The following is a 21,982-nucleotide window of genomic DNA, read 5'->3' as shown; positions in this document are numbered from 1 at the left end:
ATGTAATGGTATTAGATGCCCAGATTTTTGCATGAAATAATTCCTTTCCCAGATAAGAGACCGGCCCTAACAGTTTAAACTGTTCAAGTTTCAAGCAGATTATGATTCCCCACCTCCTGCAATAGAACGTATTAAATTAAATATATAGTAGTAATCAATACTTCCAAACAATAACTTTATTCCTGAATGTACTGGGGTAAAATGTTATTATTATTATTTATTGGATTTGTGTGCCGCCCCTCTCCGCAGACTCGGATGTTGTACATTGTATGTACAAATGTTGTACATTATATGTACAAACTTGCGCTTCAATAATGCCCATTGAACATTGAATTTGATTTGTAGTCTGTAATCGTGTTGGGAGGGAGGGAGGGAGGGAAAAAGGATGGCAGGAAAGAAGGAAGGGAAAAGAGAGAGGGGGGGAGGGAGGAAGAAAAAAGAAAGAAAGAAAGAAAGAAAAATCAACACTCACACTTTGTTGTATATTCTAAATATGCTACTACTTAAAAAATAGTGCTTCCAAGAGGGAAAGATGACAGCTTGAGAGCATCCTGACAAAGTCCTTCCAAGTACTTTCTTTCCTCAAAAGGCTTATAACAATAATTAATTTCTACTGCAATAGCTGACATATGCTATGAAGCAAAAACACTTAATTAGAAGAATTTGGGGAAAATGAAAGGACAGTTTTCTGTTGTAGCAAAAAAAAAAAAAAAAAAGGGGGGGGGAGCCAACAAAAAAGGAGAAAGCAAAAGCAAAATAGTGTTGGTTAGCTCTTAACCGGCTGATGGCAGGACTATTTTGCATCAAATTTGCTTGTGCCTGTGAGGCAGTAAATGAACTGTTCGTTCCATTCATCCTTAACAACAAACATTCAAGTTGCTCTAGGATTCAGACCATCTAAGCATTCAAACAAGTCTAAAGTATCCTTCACCTCACAGAATTCTCCTGTGAAGCCACGAGGACAAAGACAATGGAATCCATTGATGAGGTTAGTACAGTGACCTGCATTCTGACATGGGTTGCTCGTGCAGTCATCAACTTCTATTTCACAGTTCTTGCCTATGAAAGCAGGAAGGCATGTGCAATGATAGCCATTCACTTCATCCTGCATGGATAAATTGGAAAAAAAAAATATAATCATTTCCAGAAGATACTAGAAAAATTTTAATGGAAAAAAAAGGAAGAAAAAAAAATAGGAAGAATCTCCTATAACATTTAATTGATGTCCATGGATTAGAATACTCTAACAGTTATTTAATTATGAAAGTAAAGTGACTTTTTCTGCCTTTTAAAAAACTATTTCTATCTTTTTTTTTAAAAAGTTGATAAAGCACATGTGTAGAAGAAACCATTAAACCCATAAGAAAATTGTTTGGGATGAGTAATGCCAAGCAATTCAATGCCAATAAAATTTGATGTCTAGAAAAAAAGAAATTCAATGGCTTCCTTTATGCTTTAGATTCATTGTTTCCAGTATTATGCTCATTTATTATTGTAAAACAATTGTTACGGTCTTTTTAAAGGGGGGGGGGAGAGAAAGGCACATCTCAATATTTCTGTTTTTACTTATTAATATAGAGACTATGCCACACATAAGGCACAGAAGAAAGTTAAGTTGCCCAATAATTGTACATCTGCATTTTTAGAATTACTGAACAAATGTTTCAGTCGCTTTGCTCAAAAATAATCTAACACAAATTTTACTAAGATTATTCTCAGTTACCCTCTAAATGCTCACATAAGAACTTGAATTGAGTCCCCTTTTAACTTTTTTAAAATCTTAATTTGCATTTCTTCTTTCTAGTGTCATAAACATTAGGGATATGTACCTGAATAAATCTTTTCTGAAATACTGCAGAACGCTTTCTTATGGTCTTATTTATGTTTTGAGGATAATGTAATCCTCAAAATGTAAATAATCCTCTTATTTACAGAAAAGGGCAATTAAGAGTCAGACAGTATACCACACTATTATTTTTGGTATGTCTAGTCCAAAACCTGGGTTTAATGTATCTTTTTATCTCCTTGATTTTACTGGATGAATTTATTTATTTATATGACTCCTATGGCTTCCTATCTGAAACAGGTAACCCTTGCTTAACAAATATTTGCTCAGCAACTGTTTGAAACTATGATGGTGCTGAACGAAGGGACTTACAACTGTGTCTTACTGCAGTGCCCGCTATTGAGACATGATTGGGACTGGGTGGTCCTCTCCCAATAATTGATGGGATTCAGTTATCAACAGCAATAGAGACTGCAATGTCGCTTAGTGATGGAAATTCAGGTCCCAATTACTGTCACAATTCAAGGACTACCTATGCTACGTTACTGAAAGTATGTTCTTGAATGGCTGCGGGCTAACCATTTAAATCTTGAACTTTCTACTATATTGTCCATACATGAACAATTGCTACAGTGTTGTCTACAAAGATATAAAGAATTAAAAGGGTGCTGTCAGGGTCCAATTATAATCATTCTGATAAATTTTAAATTTAAAAGGTTGCTCAAAGAATAATAAAAAACACAAAAATTACCTTGCAAGACCCTCCATTTTGGCACTGTCCATGACAATAATTAACATCTATAGATAAATAGGGAAATCATTAAAATAATGGAAATAGACTAAAGTGTAATTAATGATATCTGTTGATTTCAAATATTCAAACTGATGTTTTCCAGAGGAAAGGAAATAAGATTTTTATAAGTGATGCAAATTTGAAAGAGCCCAAATCATAAAGTCAAGCAATGTTTAAACCAAATTGTCCCATGTGAGTAATTTCTCAGAAACTTTCAATTAGTCCATTCCACAATTTAAAAGCTAAGGCTTTAGATGCAAGGAAGTATGTGATAAATCGTAAAGACTTGTAGTAAAGTTAGACTTGGAAATGTACATAAACAATAATTTTAAATGGTCTGCTTTTAGTCAAGTAAGAGACCCTTAGGGTCAAGTGTATACACTAAATATTAAATACTGACTAGTATGACAATTTACTCCTTTCCATCCTGGAATGCAATCACAATAATATCCACCAATAAGATTTTTGCAAGAATGGGCATTAAGACAGGGTTTCCCTTCACACTCATTAACATCTGTGAAAGAAGAGAAGAAAAGCAGAGACTAAAGAATAAACCCAGAAAGAGACTGCCCTTGCACCAAAGCAAAGCTTCCATGCTTTACAAACATCAGCTACATTTGATTCACTACTTTGATACTGCTTGCTGATATTCGTAATATGCATGCTGCATTCTTTGCCCTAGGAAGGCCTCTGGGAAAATAACTATAATAAAAATTATCTGAGCAGGTTACTTCCAACTTTTTCAAAAAAACAATCTAAACCAGATCAGACTACATCACCCATCTGGCAGCTGCATTAGGAAATGTTCAATTAACAACTTAATTGTAGATTAGATGCAGAAAAGTCAACAATTATGGACATCAGGAATAATGCATGGCTACGCATCCTTTAAAAAAAGAGATATCAGCATCTATTCTATCTCTTATGCAACTATTCAATCACTTCCTCAAAAGAAAATTGATTATAATATCTGGGGCATTAAGATCTATGCTCTCATTGACCTGATTCTCCTCTAATGTCATTTTACCTATCTGTATTTTCCTGGCAAAACAAAAATTGTTAACTATTTTTTGTTAATTCAGCCTGAATTATGCATTCAAAAAGAAACTGTCCAAGCATCTGTACAGAAAGCTCCAAGACTCTGAGTAATCCTGCAGCATACTCATACCACAATCATGAACTGAATCAAGCAAATGAAACAATAAGGAAAGCTGAATCGCCATGTAGCAGGAACAAAAAACTTTCTGCAGTGAAACACAGTAGCATAAACATTTACACATGCCTAATTTAGCCACTGTTATTTTGCCAAAGATAATTATCTATAGCAGGGAGGAATGCTACCGATGATTTTTGATTAAATTCAAAAGATAGTAACGTTTTACAATCTGTTTCATAAAGTGATATGAATTGTAGCTAAATAATAATTCAGCAAATATGGCTGTAAAAATATTTTAAAAATATTTTTTGAAGTAATAATTTGAGATACTTTTAAATGTTAAGACTTACCAAGATGGCAGGTTGCCCCAACCCACTGCTGTGGACATATACATTCAAATCCATTAATGCGATCGACACAAGTACCACCACTAGCGCAAGGGTTAGATGCACATTCATCAATGTCTGGGGAGGGAAACAGTTTAGAACACTAAAGTATCTTTCAAGCAAAGAAAGACATTAATTTAATTTGACATGTAATTCCAGAACTGTCAACAGTTGTCAAAACTAGCAATAAAGTAAAAAATAAAAATAGGTTCAAATCCTAAAACAGACTTAACATAGTTTTAAAAAATCTCAATCAAATAAGTAAAAGGGAAATACTGGTTTGTTCATTCATGTGAGTTCTACACATTTTTCATCTTTGTCTCATCTATTGTGGTTCTCCCCTTCACCCTTACTATTCATTTTCTGATAAACTATTTTATTACACACATTTCTTTTTAAAAAAAGAAGTTGCACTCAAACTGTTTGAATGTATAGACATATTTAGAATTTTGTTAAGGACTCTATAACTTCATATAATGCCATTGGGAAAAGAAATTAAATAATTCAGAAAAAGGCTATATGTTGAGTATTACAGTATTTTCTAATAAATAAACCCGAATTGTGAATTGAAGAAATGGGCACTTCCTTCATGATATCTCTAACGGAATGGCAATAGCAAGAAATGAGTTTTTCATCAGCAAGGTAGAAATATTATGACTCAGACAGTACCTACCAATTGCACATGTTGGTCCGCTCCATCCTTTAGGACACTGACATTTAAACCCGGATGAAATTTCATGGCAAATTCCGCCATTAGCACAAGGATTTGAAACACAAGCATGTTCAGCTAATGGGAAAAAATAATAGTTTTAAATCCAGACTGAAACCCTATTTATAGCTTCTCTATAAGAAAAGTCAGCATTAAATTTTATACATTTAGGCCACGGGTGTCAAACTCGCAGTGTCACATTGCCATCATGTGACGTTTCATGTGTTTCCCATTCATGGAGCTAGGGTGGGCGTGGCCTGTGTGACGCATCTGACCTGTGGGCCGTCAGTTTGACATCCCTGATTTACTGTGATGCCATTATCTGCCAATTTCATTTTCTCTCAAGTTTTCTTTTCTACGTCACATTTTTCTTAATCATTGACATATTCAAACAGAACGACTTAAAATTTTTGTGTATATTCATGAGTTTTTGTAGATTGCCAGTTTGCTTCCGGATCCAATTCAAGGTGTTGGTTGTCATAAAAGTGGCATAGGTCCAGGATATCTGAGAAACTGCCTCATCCCATTGGGATTAGCCCAGCCAAACTGCAGAAAAGGCATGTTGCAGATCCCCATCAGTAAAGAAACGTTGGCTTGTGGGGTTCAGAAAATCCCTTTCTGCCATGATTCCTACTATCTGTTCCATCCTGCTCCTCCCAAGGTGAGATCTGCATCCCTTCTGGCCGTCTGAAAGAAGCTGCAGATCTGGCTCTGCAAGCTGGCCTGGAACCCCAATGAGGGAGTAGCTTCCTGGAAGTGGTTAATTGATTAGACAGACCATAACTACTCCCTCTCTATGTACTTTACTCCCTTCTTCCGATCTCAGTTAATTGAATTTTAAAATAGAATTTCAACTGAATTATGTGTGTGGTTATTGTTTTAAGGTTTTATATTGTATTTTAATTATATGACTGTAAGCTGCCTAGAGTTGTCTTGGTGAGATGGATGGCATAAAAGTTTAATAATAAACAACAATTATTTTCCTACTGTTTTCCTACTGTGTATAAATTCTTAAGAACATACTTTCCAACATTTCTCTATTATAGCTTTAGTGTATTTCCAATCATTATTTTGTAGTTTGTGGATTATCTAAGATATAAATGTCATTTGTAAAAACAAATTCCAGCTTGCAAGTGTGTGCTAAGCTATCTATAAATTTTTTAATTATAGATGAAAGTTTTCATAAAAGACAGTGAAGAGAGCAGAAATTCATTTATTCCAAATGAAGATAGGGAAAAGGAATAAGCCATACATTCTAGTCTTTTTCCAAGACTGTCACTAGTTAATAAAATTTCTGGAGTAGAAACTGTATTATTAACTGTATGTACCAATTTCACAGTTCTTTCCAGAGTAACCATCTTGGCAAGCACAGCTGTATTCATCTGGTTCTGTATTCATGCAGGTTCCACCGTTCACACATGGATGATGATTTCCACAGTAGTTTAAATCTAGACAGAAAAGAAGGATTAAAGTAAAATAACACATAAGGTACAAATTTCACACGAGGGTCTTTTCAAATATGTTAAAATACTTTTGTAGTTTTAACATACCCATGTTTACCTGAAAATAAGACCCTGTCTTATATTTTTTTGAACCCTGAAATAAGCGCTTGGCCTTATTGCCATGCACTCAAAAGCCCAATTAGGCTTACTATTAGGGGATGTCTTTCTTTTGGGGGAAACGGGGTATATATATCCATATCTATATTCTCTTTTAATGCATCTGATTCCATGTAAGCTATTGCATATACTATTATTTTTCTGGCATTTATGATGGCAAATATAGAAAATAGGCGTTGATTGCTTACCTGAACGCCTCTTCTCGTACGGTGAGCGGGTACAGCAGTCACATGGGTTGCTCATGTCCAATCCGGTGGAACTGAGCCTAGTATTAAAAAAGCTTGCCGGATCCGCCCCTTCCCCAGAATTCGCGAATCCATAGACTAGGCTCAGTTGTGAAGCTCTGTAGTGTTCAACTCTCATTGTTAGAGGAAGAAAGATATAGAAAGGTAAAGAAGACACATACAAGGGCGGGAAGTGACTGCTGTACCCGCTCACCGTACGAGAAGAGGCGTTCAGGTAAGCAATCAACGCCTATTCTCCGTACTGAAGGAGCGGGTCCAGCAGTCACATGGGACATACCCAATAGATGGTCCCTAGGGTGGGATTAGCTTGCTATCGTGTGAGATAACGGATTGGAGTACCCTTCTGCCGAAGGCAGCGTCCGCTGAAGCGTAAGAATCAATCTTGTAGTGCCTGATGAAGGAATTTGGCGAGGCCCAAGTGGCTGCTTTGCAGACCTCCTCCAACGGGGCTTGAGTCGCCCAAGCGGCCGAGGTGGCTGCGCTCCTGGTGGAATGCGCTGTGATGTTCCTTGGAACTGAGAGGGAGGCCGACTCATAGGCCTTAGATATAGTCCCTCTGATCCAACGGCCTATTACTGTTGAAGACACTTTGGCCCCCATGACTCTGGGATGATAGGCTACAAAAAGTGCTTCTGACCTCCGAAAGGGTCCTGTGCGTTGGATATAGATTCTCAGCGCTCTGGTGAGATCCAGGGTGTGCCATCTAATTGCCAAGGGATGGTCTCGTTGGAGGCAGAAGGAAGGTAGGACAATATCCTGAGATCTGTGGAACATGGAACTGACCTTGGGTAAGAAGGTGGGGTCCAGTCGCAAGACTACCTTGTCCTGATGGAATTGACAAAGGTCCTGCCTGATTGAGAGGGCAGCCAGCTCCGAAATGCGTCGGGCAGAGGTAATAGCCACCAGGAATGCTACCTTAAAGGATAGGTACCTGAGGGACGCCGATTTTTGGGATTCGTATGGTGCCTGCGTGAGGGAATGGAGAACCCGTGGCAAATCCCAGGATGGGTACCTGTGGACCTTGGAAGGTCTGAGGTTGGCTATGCCCTTGAGGAATTCCTGAACTTCAGGGAAGGATCGGAGAGGCTGTCTGCGGGGACCCCCTAGGACAGATGAAATGGCTGCCAGATGACGCCGGAGGGTGCTGGTGGAAAGTCCTTTATGGAAGCCTTGCATAAGGAAGGAAATTATTCTGTGTATGGGGATGCACAGAGGGGAGAGACCTTCCTGTAGACACCACTGGTGAAACTTGGACCACGTGTGGTCGTAGATTCGATTGGTCGAACCCCTTCTGGCCTTTAAAATGACCTCCACTGACTCGGGGTCATGACCACGCAGTTCTAAATCTCTCCTGATAACAGCCAGGCGGTGAGGTGGAACCACTCCGGGTCTGGATGGAAAGAGGCCCCCTGCCGCAGCATATCCCCCGAAACGGGGAGTCGCCAAGGGTCCTGGACGGACAGCTGTTGGAGATCCGCGAACCAGGGCCGGCGGGGCCAGTGAGGGGCGATTAGGATTACTCGGGCCCTCTCGGTGAGGACCTTGTGAATCACGTCCGGGAGGATTGGAATTGGAGGAAATGCGTAGAGTAGGCCTGGAGGCCATGGACTCCGGAGGGCATTGATTGCTTCCGCTCCCGGGGATGGAAATCTGGAATAGAAGCGAGGGAGTTGGGCGTTCGCATTGGTCGCGAAGAGATCCAGGATTGGTAGGCCGAATCTGAGGGTGATTTGATGGAACAGGTCTTGATGGAGGTTCCACTCTCCTGGGTCTATCGTTGCCCGGGATAGCCAATCCGCCTGGACGTTGAGACTCCCCGAGATGTGATCGGCTAGGAGCGACTGGAGATGTTTTTCCGCCCAAAGGCCCAGCTTGAGGGCCTCCCTCATGAGAGCCTTGGATCTCGTGCCCCCCTGTCTGCAAATATGGCTTTTCGTGGCAATGTTGTCGGTGAGAATGAGAACGTGCCGGTTGGGAATGCGAGGAGAGAAATGCTTCAGAGCCAGGGAGACGGCTCTTAACTCTAGCCAATTGATTGGCCTGGAAGCTTCCTCCGGGGACCACGTGCCCTGGGCTATCATCCCCTGGGCGTGGGCGCCCCATCCCGATAGACTGGCATCTGTGGTGATGACAAATTGATCCGGGCACCTGAACGGGGATCCTCTGTCCATGGCCGGAGACTTCCACCACTTGAAGGATCTGCGAACACTCAGTGGGATGACAATGCGTCGATTTGAGTTGCTGTGCCCTGATCTCTGAAAAGGTAACAGGAGCCACTGGAGTTCCCTAGCATGAAGGCGAGCCCAGGGAAAGATGCCTATGCATGACACCATCTTCCCCAAAAGGGAAGATAGAGTGACTATGGAAACTGAAGAATTAGATAAAATGTTAGAAATTAACTCCACTATACTGAGTTTTCTCTCGGGAGAGAGAAAAACCTGGGAGGATTCTGAATCAATAATGGATCCCAGGTGAGAAATGGATGTGGAAGGTTGGAGGTGGCTTTTATCAAAGTTGATGGAAAATCCATGGTCCTGAAGGACTGACATGGTGACAGAAAGGTCTGTTTTCACTTTCTCTAGGGAGTTCCCATGAATCAAAATATCATCAAGATAACATAAAATGTGGATGGGAAACGCCCGGATATAGGCCGCCAGGGACCCCAAGAGCTTTGTAAAGACCCGAGGGGCCGAGGAAAGGCCAAATGGCATCGCCCTATACTGGAAATGCCTGCCTTGAAAGGAAAAACGTAAAAATTTTCTGTGGCATTTGGCTATAGGAATGTGAAGGTAGGCCTCAGTGAGGTCTAAGGAGACCATGAAATCTCCCGAGTGAATGGCGGCCAAAATAGAAGACAAGGAGTGCATCTTAAACTTCCTATATTTGATGAATAGATTTAGTTTCTTTAAATCCAAAATAGCTCTCCAACCTCCGGAGGACTTTGGAACCATAAATAGGATGGAGTAAAAACCTAGGCCCTTCTGACCGGAAGGGACCGGTTGAATGGCTCTGATGGACAATAGATGAGAAATGGCCTCCTCCATACGGTTACAATCTGAGGATGACCTGGGAGAAGGGCAGGAAATAAAACGTTTAGGGGGAGGAGAAATAAATTCTAAAAGAAGGCCTGTTTGAACAGTGTCAATGACCCAAGGGTCCTTGGAGGTGAGACGCCAATTAGAGGCGAAATGAGCTAGGCGACCCCCTATGGGAATAGAGGTAAGATTACCATCTAGGTTTTTTTGAAGCCCTGTTAGAGGAAGCTCCCCTTTGGAAGCGAAACCCTCTACCCCTGGAGTTCCTACCTTGGGAACGAAAGCGGGGGGAATACTGACCTGGAGATCTCTGGTAGGAAGCCGCTTGATCTTGCTGGCGCCCTGGGCGACGAAAGGACTGCGTTTTGGTAGCCTTTTTTGTGGTTGGACCCAAAACTTTCTTCTTGTCCGTGGTTTCCGTGAGGAGTGGATCCAGAAGATCACCGAAGAGAAGGTCGCGCTTTAAGGGACCCTGGGATAACTGCCACTTTTGGCGAACTCCCGCTTGCCAAGGGCGAATCCATAGGAGTCTTCTTGCCGTAGTGGAAGCTGCAATAGACTTAGCAGAAAATCTAGTAGATTGCAAGGTGGCATCAGCCACGTACTGGGCAGCTGCAAAGACCTTGTTGAAGTCTTGTTGACCTCTCAAGTCATCGGGAGGAATATGCTGTTGAAGTTGGCGAAGCCACAGCAGCATGGCTCTGGAGAAAAAGGAAGCCGCTGCAGAGCTTTTAGTGGCCCAGGAATCAGCGGTGAATCCTCTTTTGAGCATTTGCTCAATGCGCTTGTCCTCTGGGCGGAGGACTTCCTCCGCCTCGCCTGGCACAGCCGCTGCCGAGTGAAGAATCTTGACAGGTTCATCCGGTTTGGGAAAGGATAGAAGCTCTTCATAGGAAGAGGAAAGTTTGTACAACTTTCTGTCCTTGGTGGAGGGATTAAGGCCAGAGGCTGGAAATTCCCACTGTTTGAGTAAAGCATCTTTAAACAACTTAGGCATAGGAATTACCTCGTTATCCTCCTGTTCCTCTGTGAAGTAAGGTAAATTCTCCTCCGGGGGATCAGTGGAAGTGGAGGCTTGTTTCTCCTGGGCCGCTAATCCCGTAGAAATTCTAGCTTTGAGGAGGAGAGATTTGAATAATTGAGAAGGAAAAATAGTAATTGGAGGAGGAACCTTTATTTGGGATTCCTCATCATCTGATAAGCCTTGAAAAGCATCCTCATCATCCTCTATATCCTCATATTCATCCTGGGAGGAATCTGAATCATCCTGCATAGGAGCTCTGACCGCTGGGGGAGAACCCAAGGGGCGGGAGGAGCGAGAAGGAGGAAGAGGTAAGGGAAGCTCATTGATGGTGGAGAGTTTGGCATCAATGGCTTTGGACAACACAGCAAAAATAGACTGGAACTCAGGAGGTAAGCTGGAAATATCAGCAGAAATGGCAGAAGAATCCCTAAAGGCCTGGGAGGATCCTGGCTGGGGGGAATCTTCAATAATATCTGGTTCCTCTGGACCTATGCCCCATAGGTTAGGTTGGGGTCTGTCTAGGTTTGGCTCATCCAGAGATAACACAGGGACCCCAGAAGGAGGAAGACTAGAAGCCTCTGGTGGGTCTTGACTACTGATTACTTGGGCCTGCACTTTCAAACGTTTTGCTGATTTGTCATGGATTTTTTGTAGGGCTAGGTCCCTTCTCTTCTCGGCCCTGGTGACCTTGGTCGAGGGGCGGGCCCCTGGAGAAGAGGAGGAAGAGGCCTGGGGGATACTAGTAATCTCATCGCCTGTAGGCCTGGCCTCTCTGGGACCTTTAGTTGTGCCTCTCTTGGGAAAAGTAGCCATAGTCTGACAATTAACAGAAGACAAGGCTGAGCCAATAACTGAATAATAAGGAGAAGAATTTCAAGGACTTCCCAAGAGGAATGGATCCTGCTTCGAGGCCTCGAAGCTGCTGAAACTTGAGGACAATCTGGGCAAACCCAGAGTTCGTGCCCCCAAATCCAGCGGGGCCAGCCTCCCTAAACTTTATAATTAAGTAAACCAAGGCACTCTGGTTGGAGGCTTAGCCGGTGGAGAATTTAGCCTGGGACCCCCAAGGCCCGCTCCGGGATCCACGCGGTGGACTGAGGCCTACGCGGCTGGCAGGAGGCCAACACGAGAGGCCTAGATTTAAAAAGGGCGCGAAGGCCTTCGCGCCGAAAAAATCGCCCCGTAAATTTCTTAAAGGGGAAGCGATCGACTAAGTCCAGGAGACTAGAAGGCGTCTCACTCCGCAGGAGGTATTTCTTAAGCCCTTAAATATATTGTATACAATAAATAATCAATAATTCAATAGATTAATACTTGCACCAGGACCTCCAGGCCAAAGGATTAGAAGAATCCACAAGCGGCCGCAGGAATCGTAACCGGCAAAACCGCTGGGGGGAAACGAAACCGCAACTTCTCCAAAGGAAAAAAGCCGAGCCGCAAACGGCTGGCGCTATTGGTGCAAGTAAATAATAATGATAAAACAAATCTTACTACTTTTGAAGAAAAGGATCGAAGGGAAGGTGTTAGAATGTTGAACGAGCTATCACAATACAACCGCAGGATATGCGAACTGAGCGAATTCTGGGGAAGGGGCGGATCCGGCAAGCTTTTTTAATACTAGGCTCAGTTCCACCGGATTGGACATGAGCAACCCATGTGACTGCTGGACCCGCTCCTTCAGTACGGAGAAATGTTTCAAGCTACAGAACTACATGTTACTGGAAAGTTACCTGACGCAAACAATATTCTTCTGAATGTTCTTAAGTAAACATCTTTACTTTACAAGTACTAGATTTTTGTTAACCTTGAAGTTTTAAAATATTTATTACAAATACAAGTGCAATACCTTTGTTGCAGAGCAGGCCACCCCAGTTGGTTTCACATTTGCATTCCCATGGGATGTTGCAACTCCCATGAGCACAGCCTGGGTAGGGGACACACTCATCGCAGAATTGCCCCTGCCAACCATAATTACACCTAGACATAAGTGCATTATTAAATGTTAACAATGTTGATTAACTACAATGTTAATTTTAGTTTAAAATTTTAAATTGTCATACAATTTTAAGCTGCAAATTTGCATTCAATTGTCCTGTATAAGCAGTCTTTAACAACTACGAAGCATCTAGCCACCATGGATTGCTGTAATCTTAAAAACATGCATATCTCTTTCTATGCCTGACATAATGACATATGTCAGTGAGAAGTTACAAAACGACATACGTGCAAGGTTTTTTTTATTCTGGGTTGCTAGCAGCCTGCCTGATTTATAATTTCAGCATTCACCAGGAGCTAAAATTTGCTTACCAATGTTTAGGTTTACTTTGAGTATTAAGTACAAATTATTTTTTAAAAAAAACAATCTGTATTTTGTCATCTGCATTGGTTGCCGATCAGTTTCCGGTCACAATTCAAAGTGTTGATTATGACCTATAAAGCGCTTTATGGCATTGGACCAGAATACCTCTGGGACCGCCTTCTGCCGCATAAATCCCAGCGACCAGTTAGGTCCCACAGAGTTGGCCTTCTCCGAGTCCCGTCGACTAAACAATGTTGTTTGGCGGGACCCAGGGGTAGAGCCTTCTGTGGCAGCTCTGACCCTCTGGAACCAACTTCCCCCAGAGATCAGAATTGCCCCCACCCTCCTTGCCTTTCGTAAACTTCTTAAAACCCACCTCTGTCATCAGGCATGGGGGAATTGAGATATCCCCTCCCCCCAGATCTATACAATTTATGCATGGTATGTTTGTGTGTGTGTATGTTTTGCTTTTTAATAAGGGTTTTTTAGTTATTTAATATTAGATTTGTCATACATTGTTTTATTGTTGTTGTGAGCCGCCCTGAGTCTGCGGAGAGGGGCGGCATACAAATCAAATCAAATCAAATCAAATAAATAAATCTTGATTATTTTAAAAGACTTGTGAATGTGCCATTTTTTAAATCTGTAGCTAGGAGATTGTTGATGATGACCACTGTCAATTATAGTATTTATTTATTAAATTTACTGGCTGTCTATCTTAATACAGATTAACTCTGGATGGCTTACTATGTTAAAAAAGATAAAACCGTAAGAAACATAACACCAATAAAATATATAAAACTATAAATTAACTAATTTGCATCATTTTTATAATATTGGTTCTAAAGATATATACACATTGAAATTAATATATAGCTGATAATAAGAATATATTGTTTTATACGAGACTATAAAATGGAGACATTTAGATTAATCAAGAAACAGTATTTTTAATTAAGCACTAGAGAAGCACACTTAGTGTGTTTTTAGGGACATTCAAATGATCTACCTGTCCATATAAATTTGATTATAGCACACCTCCTAAAGTTCTGCAGGAACCAAGTAAATGCATAAAGAACTATTATTTTTAATTCCACATAATGTAGATTATAAGAGCCTCGGTGATGCAGTGGTTAGAGTGCAGTACTACAAGCTACTTCTGCAGATTGAATCTTAGTAGGCTCAAGATTGACTCAGCTTTCCATCCTTCCGAGGTGGGTAAAATGAGGAACAGATTGTTGCTTACACTCTGCAAACCTCTTAGAGAGGGATGTAAAGCACTGTGAAGCAGTATATAAATCTAAATGCTATTGCTATAAAGATAGTTCATATTGCACTATAGAGATATCTCAAGAGAGAGCAGAGTCATTTCTTGTTCATTCTCAATTCAATTCATTCAAGGACCCCATAAAGGATAACAAGCTAGAGAAAAAGCAGTTGCAAAAGCTTTTAGTTTTTTAATCACATTATAATATCAAATAGCAAAGCTACTTTTGTAAACTTCTTAAAACCCACCTCTGTCGTCAGTTAAAAATATAAATATGCAAGAAAAAATAGTTTATGCTAGTGATTGTAACTCGGGATGCAAAAAGAGAGATCAAAATGTCAAGATTACTTAGAAATATTTAGTTTTTAGCTCTAGGTGTATTAATTTGCTTGCTCTATATATGTAAATGAAACACTGCACTTGAAATACAAGAGGGCAATGAGAACAAAGCTGATCATGAGTTGTTTTCTCTGTTACTCTAAGTTTTATTTCATTTTATCTGAAGGCTGCCCTTAATGCTCTATTTGAGCAGACAGATGGTATATAATACTATTTTAATTTGTACAATTGACAATGTTTATATTTGAAAATATAAAAATATGTACCAAATGTATTCCTAGTTCCTTCTAATACAATTTTGTAAAAAGTATCATCATTTGAAAAATAGAAACAATTTCTCAAATTCAGATGTTTGTTTAGCAATTAAGCATCTTCCCCACAAAATTACTATATGCCCCTAAAGATGCATATAAATAATATTTTGGCAGTTAAAGAGTTAGATAACAGAAGGAGATCTAGTCTCCTTACACTTTGTTGTATTTCCCTCAATTAGAAATTGTTATCTTGAGGGTAATAGAAGCACCCCTTTTATGTGTCATCCTCTTTCTTTGAAACAGCACCTTCTGCCCAATTGTATATTGGCCCCTTCCCTCTGGTTTCTAGGAAACTGGTAAAAGCTTGGTTGCTCTATCAAGCCAGGGAAGCTAGTTTGCTATAATTGTTTTTCAGTCATAAGATTGGATTCTTCAAAGTTGTTTTTATTCCTGATTCCATAGAAATGTTTCCAGTTATTTCTTAACATTTTATTATTTGAATCTGTATTACATTTTGGGGAGTTCTACGCCATTCAGAGTAAGTAAGTAAATAAGCAAGCAAGCTTACTTGCACTCCCCAGGTACACTGCATCCTCCACGGATTAAATTACATCCTTGCTTACATACAGCTACAAAAAGAAAGCATTAAACATCAGTTAGAACCAACTCTTTAGAAAAAGTGATTACTGTAATTAAATGATACTAACATTTTATGCACTGATTTTTTTTCTTGAAGGGTAGTTTTAAGAAAAAGTGGAAGCTTTAGCTAAAATTATCAATTACAATGATCATAGCTATAACTTCCTGAATACAAACCCCCTCCAATTTTTTTTCATTTTTTCCTGTCTAAAAATATCTATTTCAGGAAACACAAAAAGATACAAAGAGGAAACATAAAGCATTATAAAAGAATCCTGTCCAAAGGTTATTCTTATAAAATATAAATATAATATCTCAGATGCTCTGCCAACATTCTAATTTTGGAATGGATGCAGATTAACAAATGGCTGTCCAATATCTTCTTCGTGTTTTAACTGTGAACTTATAGACAAATATTTATAGACAAATAAAACAATTGCACTATGGTCAGCTTTCAAAACTATCTTCAAAAGCAGTTTCTAGAACAATCTACTTTCTTAATATACTTGTTCAACTTGCACAAATAAGCTGTTAAATACTGTAATACTTGAGTTTAACTGGGTAAGAAAGCAAATCACAGGTAAACCCCACTAAAATATAAGTTGTGTGAAAAATAGCGGTCATGATAGCTTGACGGCTATGGTAAACAATATATATTCTTGAATATTTCAGAAAAAATGTAGAATATTTTTTTAAAATAAATAACAAGCTTCACTGAAACAAGCAGTCGGTTCAAGAGATTCTATAGTTAAAATATTTTGTGATTACCAGTATCTGCTTTTTAAAGGTTTGCTGTTTCAATACAGTATTTTTAATAAACAAAATCATATTAGCTATTTTAGAGGAGGCATAATTCAATGACGGACATTATTTTGCTTGCAGAAGTTGACTCTTTTTCCTATTTAGAAAGGACTCCAAAATTTAAGAGTCAAGTGTTAATTGGAATAGACAACATATCGTTTAAAGGTCCTGACTGCCTAATTTAGATATGGCATCAATACAAAGTACTGGGTTAATAATAATGCACTGATATTCTATGTTGGAGAAGAACAAATATTTATTTATTTATTTAGATCTTCAAATGCTACAGTAGATGGCTTGATGATATGAACTTTGTTACTAGTTATGAATGCCAAAAGCTTAATAAATCTACTCTGGGGATAGGGGGTTAACAGATATATGTGTATATATAAAACAAAAAAAAATAGTGCCATTTAAATGTATATTTGTTACTACATTTCAGTTATGAATATATCTAATAGCTACAAAAATAGCCTTAGTGTGGCCACTTCTCCTCTTTTGGAAAATACGTCACAATTCCAGTATAACTGTTGCATTATAGAACATGAGTAATACATTACCTTGTTTACATTCATCACCTATCCAGCCTTCCATACAAGCCTTATTTCCATTTTGGTCACATGTGTAATGGCCCACAAAGTCATCACGTGGGCCACAGAATTTGTTGCACTGTGGTCCATAATAGTTTTCATCACACTTCACCCTTATTTGTGCTTCAAAATGAGCAACATGGCCATTCAACTGTAGTGTTGTCCATCTATCCTCTGGGTTGATCATGCCCGCAGATGATACTCTGTCAATTAATAATTTTTCATCTAAAAATTGAAAGATGAAGAATTTAGATAAACATTTTAATATAGAGTATGTTAGCAAAGAAGAGCACCATAGTTGCAAAAGGACAAAATGTGGCCAGAATTCTGGAAAATGTTAATCAGTACACCCATTTAAGAAAAGGTTTCTTAGGTTTCCACTTGTTTTATTCTTAATAATAAAATAAATCATGCTGTTAAGGGTGCAGGGAAGCTACTTCATTATGAAATATTTCCTCAAGTTTCCTCAATGCTTCTTCAAGTTACCTCAAAGCTTCCAGAGATTTATTTGGAGTATTGTACAGTGATACCTCGTCTTATGAACCCCTCATCATATGAACTTTTTGAGATATGAACCCGGGGTTTAAGATTTTTTTGCCTCTTCTTCCGAACTATTTTCACCTTACGAACCCAAGCCACCGCCGCTGGGATGCCCCGCCTCTGGACTTCTGTTGCCAGCCGAAGGCTCCCCTCTCGCTGGGAAACCCCACCTCCGGATTTCTGTTGCCAGCGAAGCGCCCGTTTTTGCGCTGCTGGGATTCCCCTGAGGCTCCCCTCCATGGAACACCCCATCTCCGGACTTCCATGTTTTTGCGATGCTGCAGGGGAATCCCAGCAGTGCAAAAGTGGGGTCTTTGCTGGGAACAGAAGTCCGGAGGTGGGGTTTCCCAGTGAGGGGAGCCTCAGTGAAATTGCAGCATCTCAAAAACATGGAAGTCCGGAGGTGGGGTTTCGAGGACTTCGGTGTTTTTGCGATGCTGCGATTTCACTGAATTTCCCCTTTGTTGCCAGTGAAGTGCCCGTTTTTGCGCTGCTGGGATTCCTCTGCTGGGACTCCCCTGCAGCATCGCAATAACACGGACGTCTGGAGGTGGGGATTCTCATGGAGGGAAGCCTCAGGGGAATCCCAGCAGCGCAAAAACGGGCGCTTCAGCTGGCAAAAGGGGTGAGTTTTGGACTTGCACGCATTAATCGCTTTTCCATTGATTCCTATCGGAAACATTGTTTCGTCTTACGAACTTTTCAGCTTACGAACATCATCCCGGAACCGATTAAGTTCGTAAGACAAGATATCACTGTACTATTCTTTTGAGGTTGAGATCTCTGATGTCAGCTATTATATTTTTATTTCCTGGGAAGAAATGTATTGAGATTTTTTTACTGGAATCCCAAAGACAAATTAGCATATTTCTGTCTTCAAACATTTAAGATACTAAAAAAAATGATTAGCCAAATACTAGTATGAACAATATATGAAAGCTTACAGGTGCCTTTATAAATATATACAAAACATAAGGAAGATCAAATATTATAATAACTCTATTATTATAGAGTAATTATTCAGATGTGATGATATCAATAGTTAAAACAACTCAGAGGAGTACTGCCAGAATTATTATTTTTCTTGTACTTTTTGCACATATTTCAGAATCTAGCTCTAACCTGAATACAGGTTAGACTGACTATGTCTCTTAATCTTCATCTCAACTAATTTTCCCAAGGAAGGAACATATAAACAAATCTTTGTTTTAATATTATCTGCCAAGCTATAAATTAAGCATTGGGACCTACCTGATATGCTTCTTCTCATCCAAGTGGAATCAGCATTCAGGTGGGTTGTCCTCGACCAGTCAGATGAAGGACCGAGTCAGACTTTTTTTGCATTTGGTGGCATCCGCCTTGTACCACCCAGATTTGACGAAACCGTAGACTAGATCTGTTATGGCAACTGAAAAACTCATGGAAAAGCAGATAGGACTCCCAACCAGAAAAGGAAGAGAAAGGAAGGAAAAAGAACAAAGAAGGGAGGGAACTGAATGCTGGCTCCACTCGGATGAGTAGAGGTGTATCAGGTAGGTCCAATGCCTATTCTCCATCCTGAGGCAGAGCCAGAATTCAGGTCAGACATACCAAAGCCTTGGGTCCCACCCGTTGGAGAATGCATCTGTCAAATGCTGCATCTGCAGATGTGTAGGTGTAAATTTTGTAGTGTCTGATGAAAGAATTTGGGGAAGACCAAGTGGCTGCTTGACATACTTCATCAAGAGAGGCATGTGTACCCCATGCTGCCAATGTAGTGGCACTGCAGGTGGAGCATGCTGTGATGCCCGACGGTCTGGGGAGCATTGAAAATTCATACGCCTTAGCGTATGTATCTCTGATTCAGTGGCCAATGGTGGCGGCTGAAACCTTGAAAGGAAGCGAAGAGCGCTTCTGTCTTCCAGAAGGGAAGATTTTGGTCAATGTAAATTCAAAGAGGCCATCTGACATCCAGCGTATGCCATTGGCGGTCCAGGTGGTGAGTGGGATCAGTGCAAAAACACAGTAGGGCCAACTCTAGATGCAAGACCACCTTGTATGTATGGAAGATACAGAGATCTTCCCTCACAGAGAGAACCGACAGCTCCGAAATCCGACGGGCAGAGGTGATGGCCACCAAAAAAGTTACTTTGAAGGAAAGGTGCCTGATGGCCACCAAAAAAGTTACTTTGAAGGAAAGGTGACTCATCATTAGGGATGAGTCCCTAATGGTCTCATATGGAGCATTGGTGAACAGAATATGAGGTAGATCCCATGTTGGATACCTGTTGATAATAGGAAGTTGGATGTTGGAGATGCCACATAGAAACCTCTGGATGGTAGGGAACTGCATCAGAGGTTCCCCCTAAGGACTTGATATCACACAGGAGAGAACTGCCATTTGTTTATGAAGTGTGTTTGCTGCCAGTACCATGTGAAATCTGTGTACCAGGAAACCGTCTATTTTAGGTAGAGGGGTGTGAAAGGGGAACAGACCTTCTGATCTGCACCAACTGCAGAACTTCTTCCAGGTGGTCGAGTAGAGGCGATTTGTCGATGGATAACGAAAAGCCTGAATGATCATGATAGCCTCCTGGTCATTGTCCTGGTCCACTAGGTTGAACTGCTCAATTTCCAAATGTTTATATGTAACAACGCAGGGTCTGGGTGATGCACAACCCCCTGGGACAGCTTGTCAATGAAGGAGGCAATTGCCATGGGGACACGAACCAAGTGCGCCATGGCTAATGAGGTGCTACGATGATCATCTGAGTGCATTCCGTTAGGATCTTCTGGATTAGATCTGGAAGGACCAGGGTTGGTGGAAATGTGTAAAGGAGTCCTGGGGGCCACGGACTTTGCAGTGCGTTCACCTCATCTGCTCCCGGAGTTGGGAAGCGGGAAAAGAATCGTGGCAGCTGACTGTTTTGTGGAGTTGCAAAGAGGTCGACAGAGAGGAGTCCGAACTGGTGCACTATCAGGGTGAGGTGCCATTCCGCCAGGCCCACGGGTGTGTGGGCAGCCAATCCACCTAAGTATTGAGGGAACCTGATATGTGGTCCAGTGACAGTGAGGTGTTTCTCGGCCCACAGGCCCAACCGCAGTGCTTCTGTCAATAGGGACTTGGAGTGTGTCCCTCCTTGATGGCAAATATGCGCTTTGGCAGAAATGTTGTCCATCAGGATGAGAACGTGTCTCCCTGTGACCTGGGGTAGGAACTGCCATAGAGCCAGGTATATGGCTCGTAGCTCCAACCAATTGATGGAGTGGCGGGCTTAGAGGCAAGCCAATTTGAATTTAGGCAGAAGAAATAATTTAGAAAGAGAAAATTTATTCTAACTGGTAGATTTACTGGTCTTTGTATGGGAGTCGTTGCCAACTTCTCAGTTGAAAGACTGAATCAGATCTGGGCAGGGCGGATCCAGTCAAGTACAAAAAAAGACTGACTCGGCCCTTCATCTTAGTGGTCAAGGACAACCCACCTGAATGCTGACTCCACCTCAGGATGGAGAATCAAAATGTTTCCTACACAATGTCTATCCCCTTATAACTTAAATTCTTTAAGAATATACTTACCAGCTTTTGTTTCATTATCCCAGTCCCAGGCTTCTATTATTAATGTGAATGATCTCTGAAACAAAGCATACAAATCAATTACTGGAGAGGCTAAATCAAAATCAAAATCCTCTGAAAGTGACATACAACATGAATCAAATTTAACACTAGCATCATATACAGTATTCCAAAACAATAGCTTATTTCTTCCAAAATTATTTAATGTATTTATGCAATGATCTGACCTGTTGCAAAGCAAATTTATAAGACTTAGTCAAGAAATATCTGGTGGCAGATAATATTTGCTATTCAAAAATCCAATCACTATTAGCAAAAGTACTATTTAAGAAAATTTTCAAGGTTGTACCCATATAATTGTTTTTTTAAATAATTAATTGTAAAGGTAAATTTAAATTTTAAAGTAAGTGTAAAGTAATTCTAGGTTAAACAAATATTAAATTGTAGAAAGGAGGACAGGAATACATAAATTTTCAATGTTTTGCAAATGTAATCTACACTAAACAGATATTTTAGGATTGTTTAGGCTTCAACAATGTTTTGGAAGAAATAATCTAGAACATACTAGAACACCTCTCTCTTATTCCTGGGGGGGGGACCTCCTCTATTTTCGGGATTCTGAATTTGGAAATGAAAAAGAATCTGAAAAAATATGCTGTTGCTTTTAGGAATCCTCTCGTTAAAGTTAATTCAATTCTTAAAATGATGGCACATTATTTTTCACACTTATAGGATAGCCAGTAAAAAGTTGGTTTGTTGGAGAACTGGGTAACTGTTCTTTCATGAGATAAGGAATTTTTCAGTTCTGAGGCTAAGGGGGGAGAACAATTACATTTTTCTGTTTTTATTGATTGTTGTACAGTATTTATAATTTGGATCACCCAACTCATTAGCAATTCTGGGTAATATACATATTTTAAAAAAGATTGTTAAGCAGCTGCTATCTAA

At 40.3% G+C, this 21,982-nt stretch overlaps 1 protein-coding gene across 1 annotated transcript in view; it reads right to left on the bottom strand.

Annotated features, from left to right (window-relative positions):
* JAG2 (jagged canonical Notch ligand 2) overlaps window positions 1–21,982 on the bottom strand; it is a 98,886-nt gene that overhangs the window by 36,590 nt on the left and 40,314 nt on the right. Inside the window, exons 3-11 of the mRNA XM_070751138.1 lie at window positions 21,038–21,092; window positions 16,913–17,167; window positions 15,481–15,541; window positions 12,600–12,730; window positions 6,159–6,278; window positions 4,795–4,908; window positions 4,086–4,199; window positions 2,538–2,584; window positions 932–1,105 (exon numbers count right to left, since the gene is read on the bottom strand). Coding sequence (XP_070607239.1) covers window positions 932–1,105; window positions 2,538–2,584; window positions 4,086–4,199; window positions 4,795–4,908; window positions 6,159–6,278; window positions 12,600–12,730; window positions 15,481–15,541; window positions 16,913–17,167; window positions 21,038–21,092 — 1,071 coding nt within the window. The remainder of the gene's footprint in view (window positions 1–931; window positions 1,106–2,537; window positions 2,585–4,085; window positions 4,200–4,794; window positions 4,909–6,158; window positions 6,279–12,599; window positions 12,731–15,480; window positions 15,542–16,912; window positions 17,168–21,037; window positions 21,093–21,982) is intronic.

Source organism: Erythrolamprus reginae, chromosome 1 (assembly GCF_031021105.1).
Source record: "Erythrolamprus reginae isolate rEryReg1 chromosome 1, rEryReg1.hap1, whole genome shotgun sequence".
NCBI classification, from domain to species: domain Eukaryota; kingdom Metazoa; phylum Chordata; class Lepidosauria; order Squamata; family Dipsadidae; genus Erythrolamprus; species Erythrolamprus reginae.
Note: the sequence above shows the minus strand (reverse complement) of the source record. Positions and strands in the feature narration are given on the sequence as shown.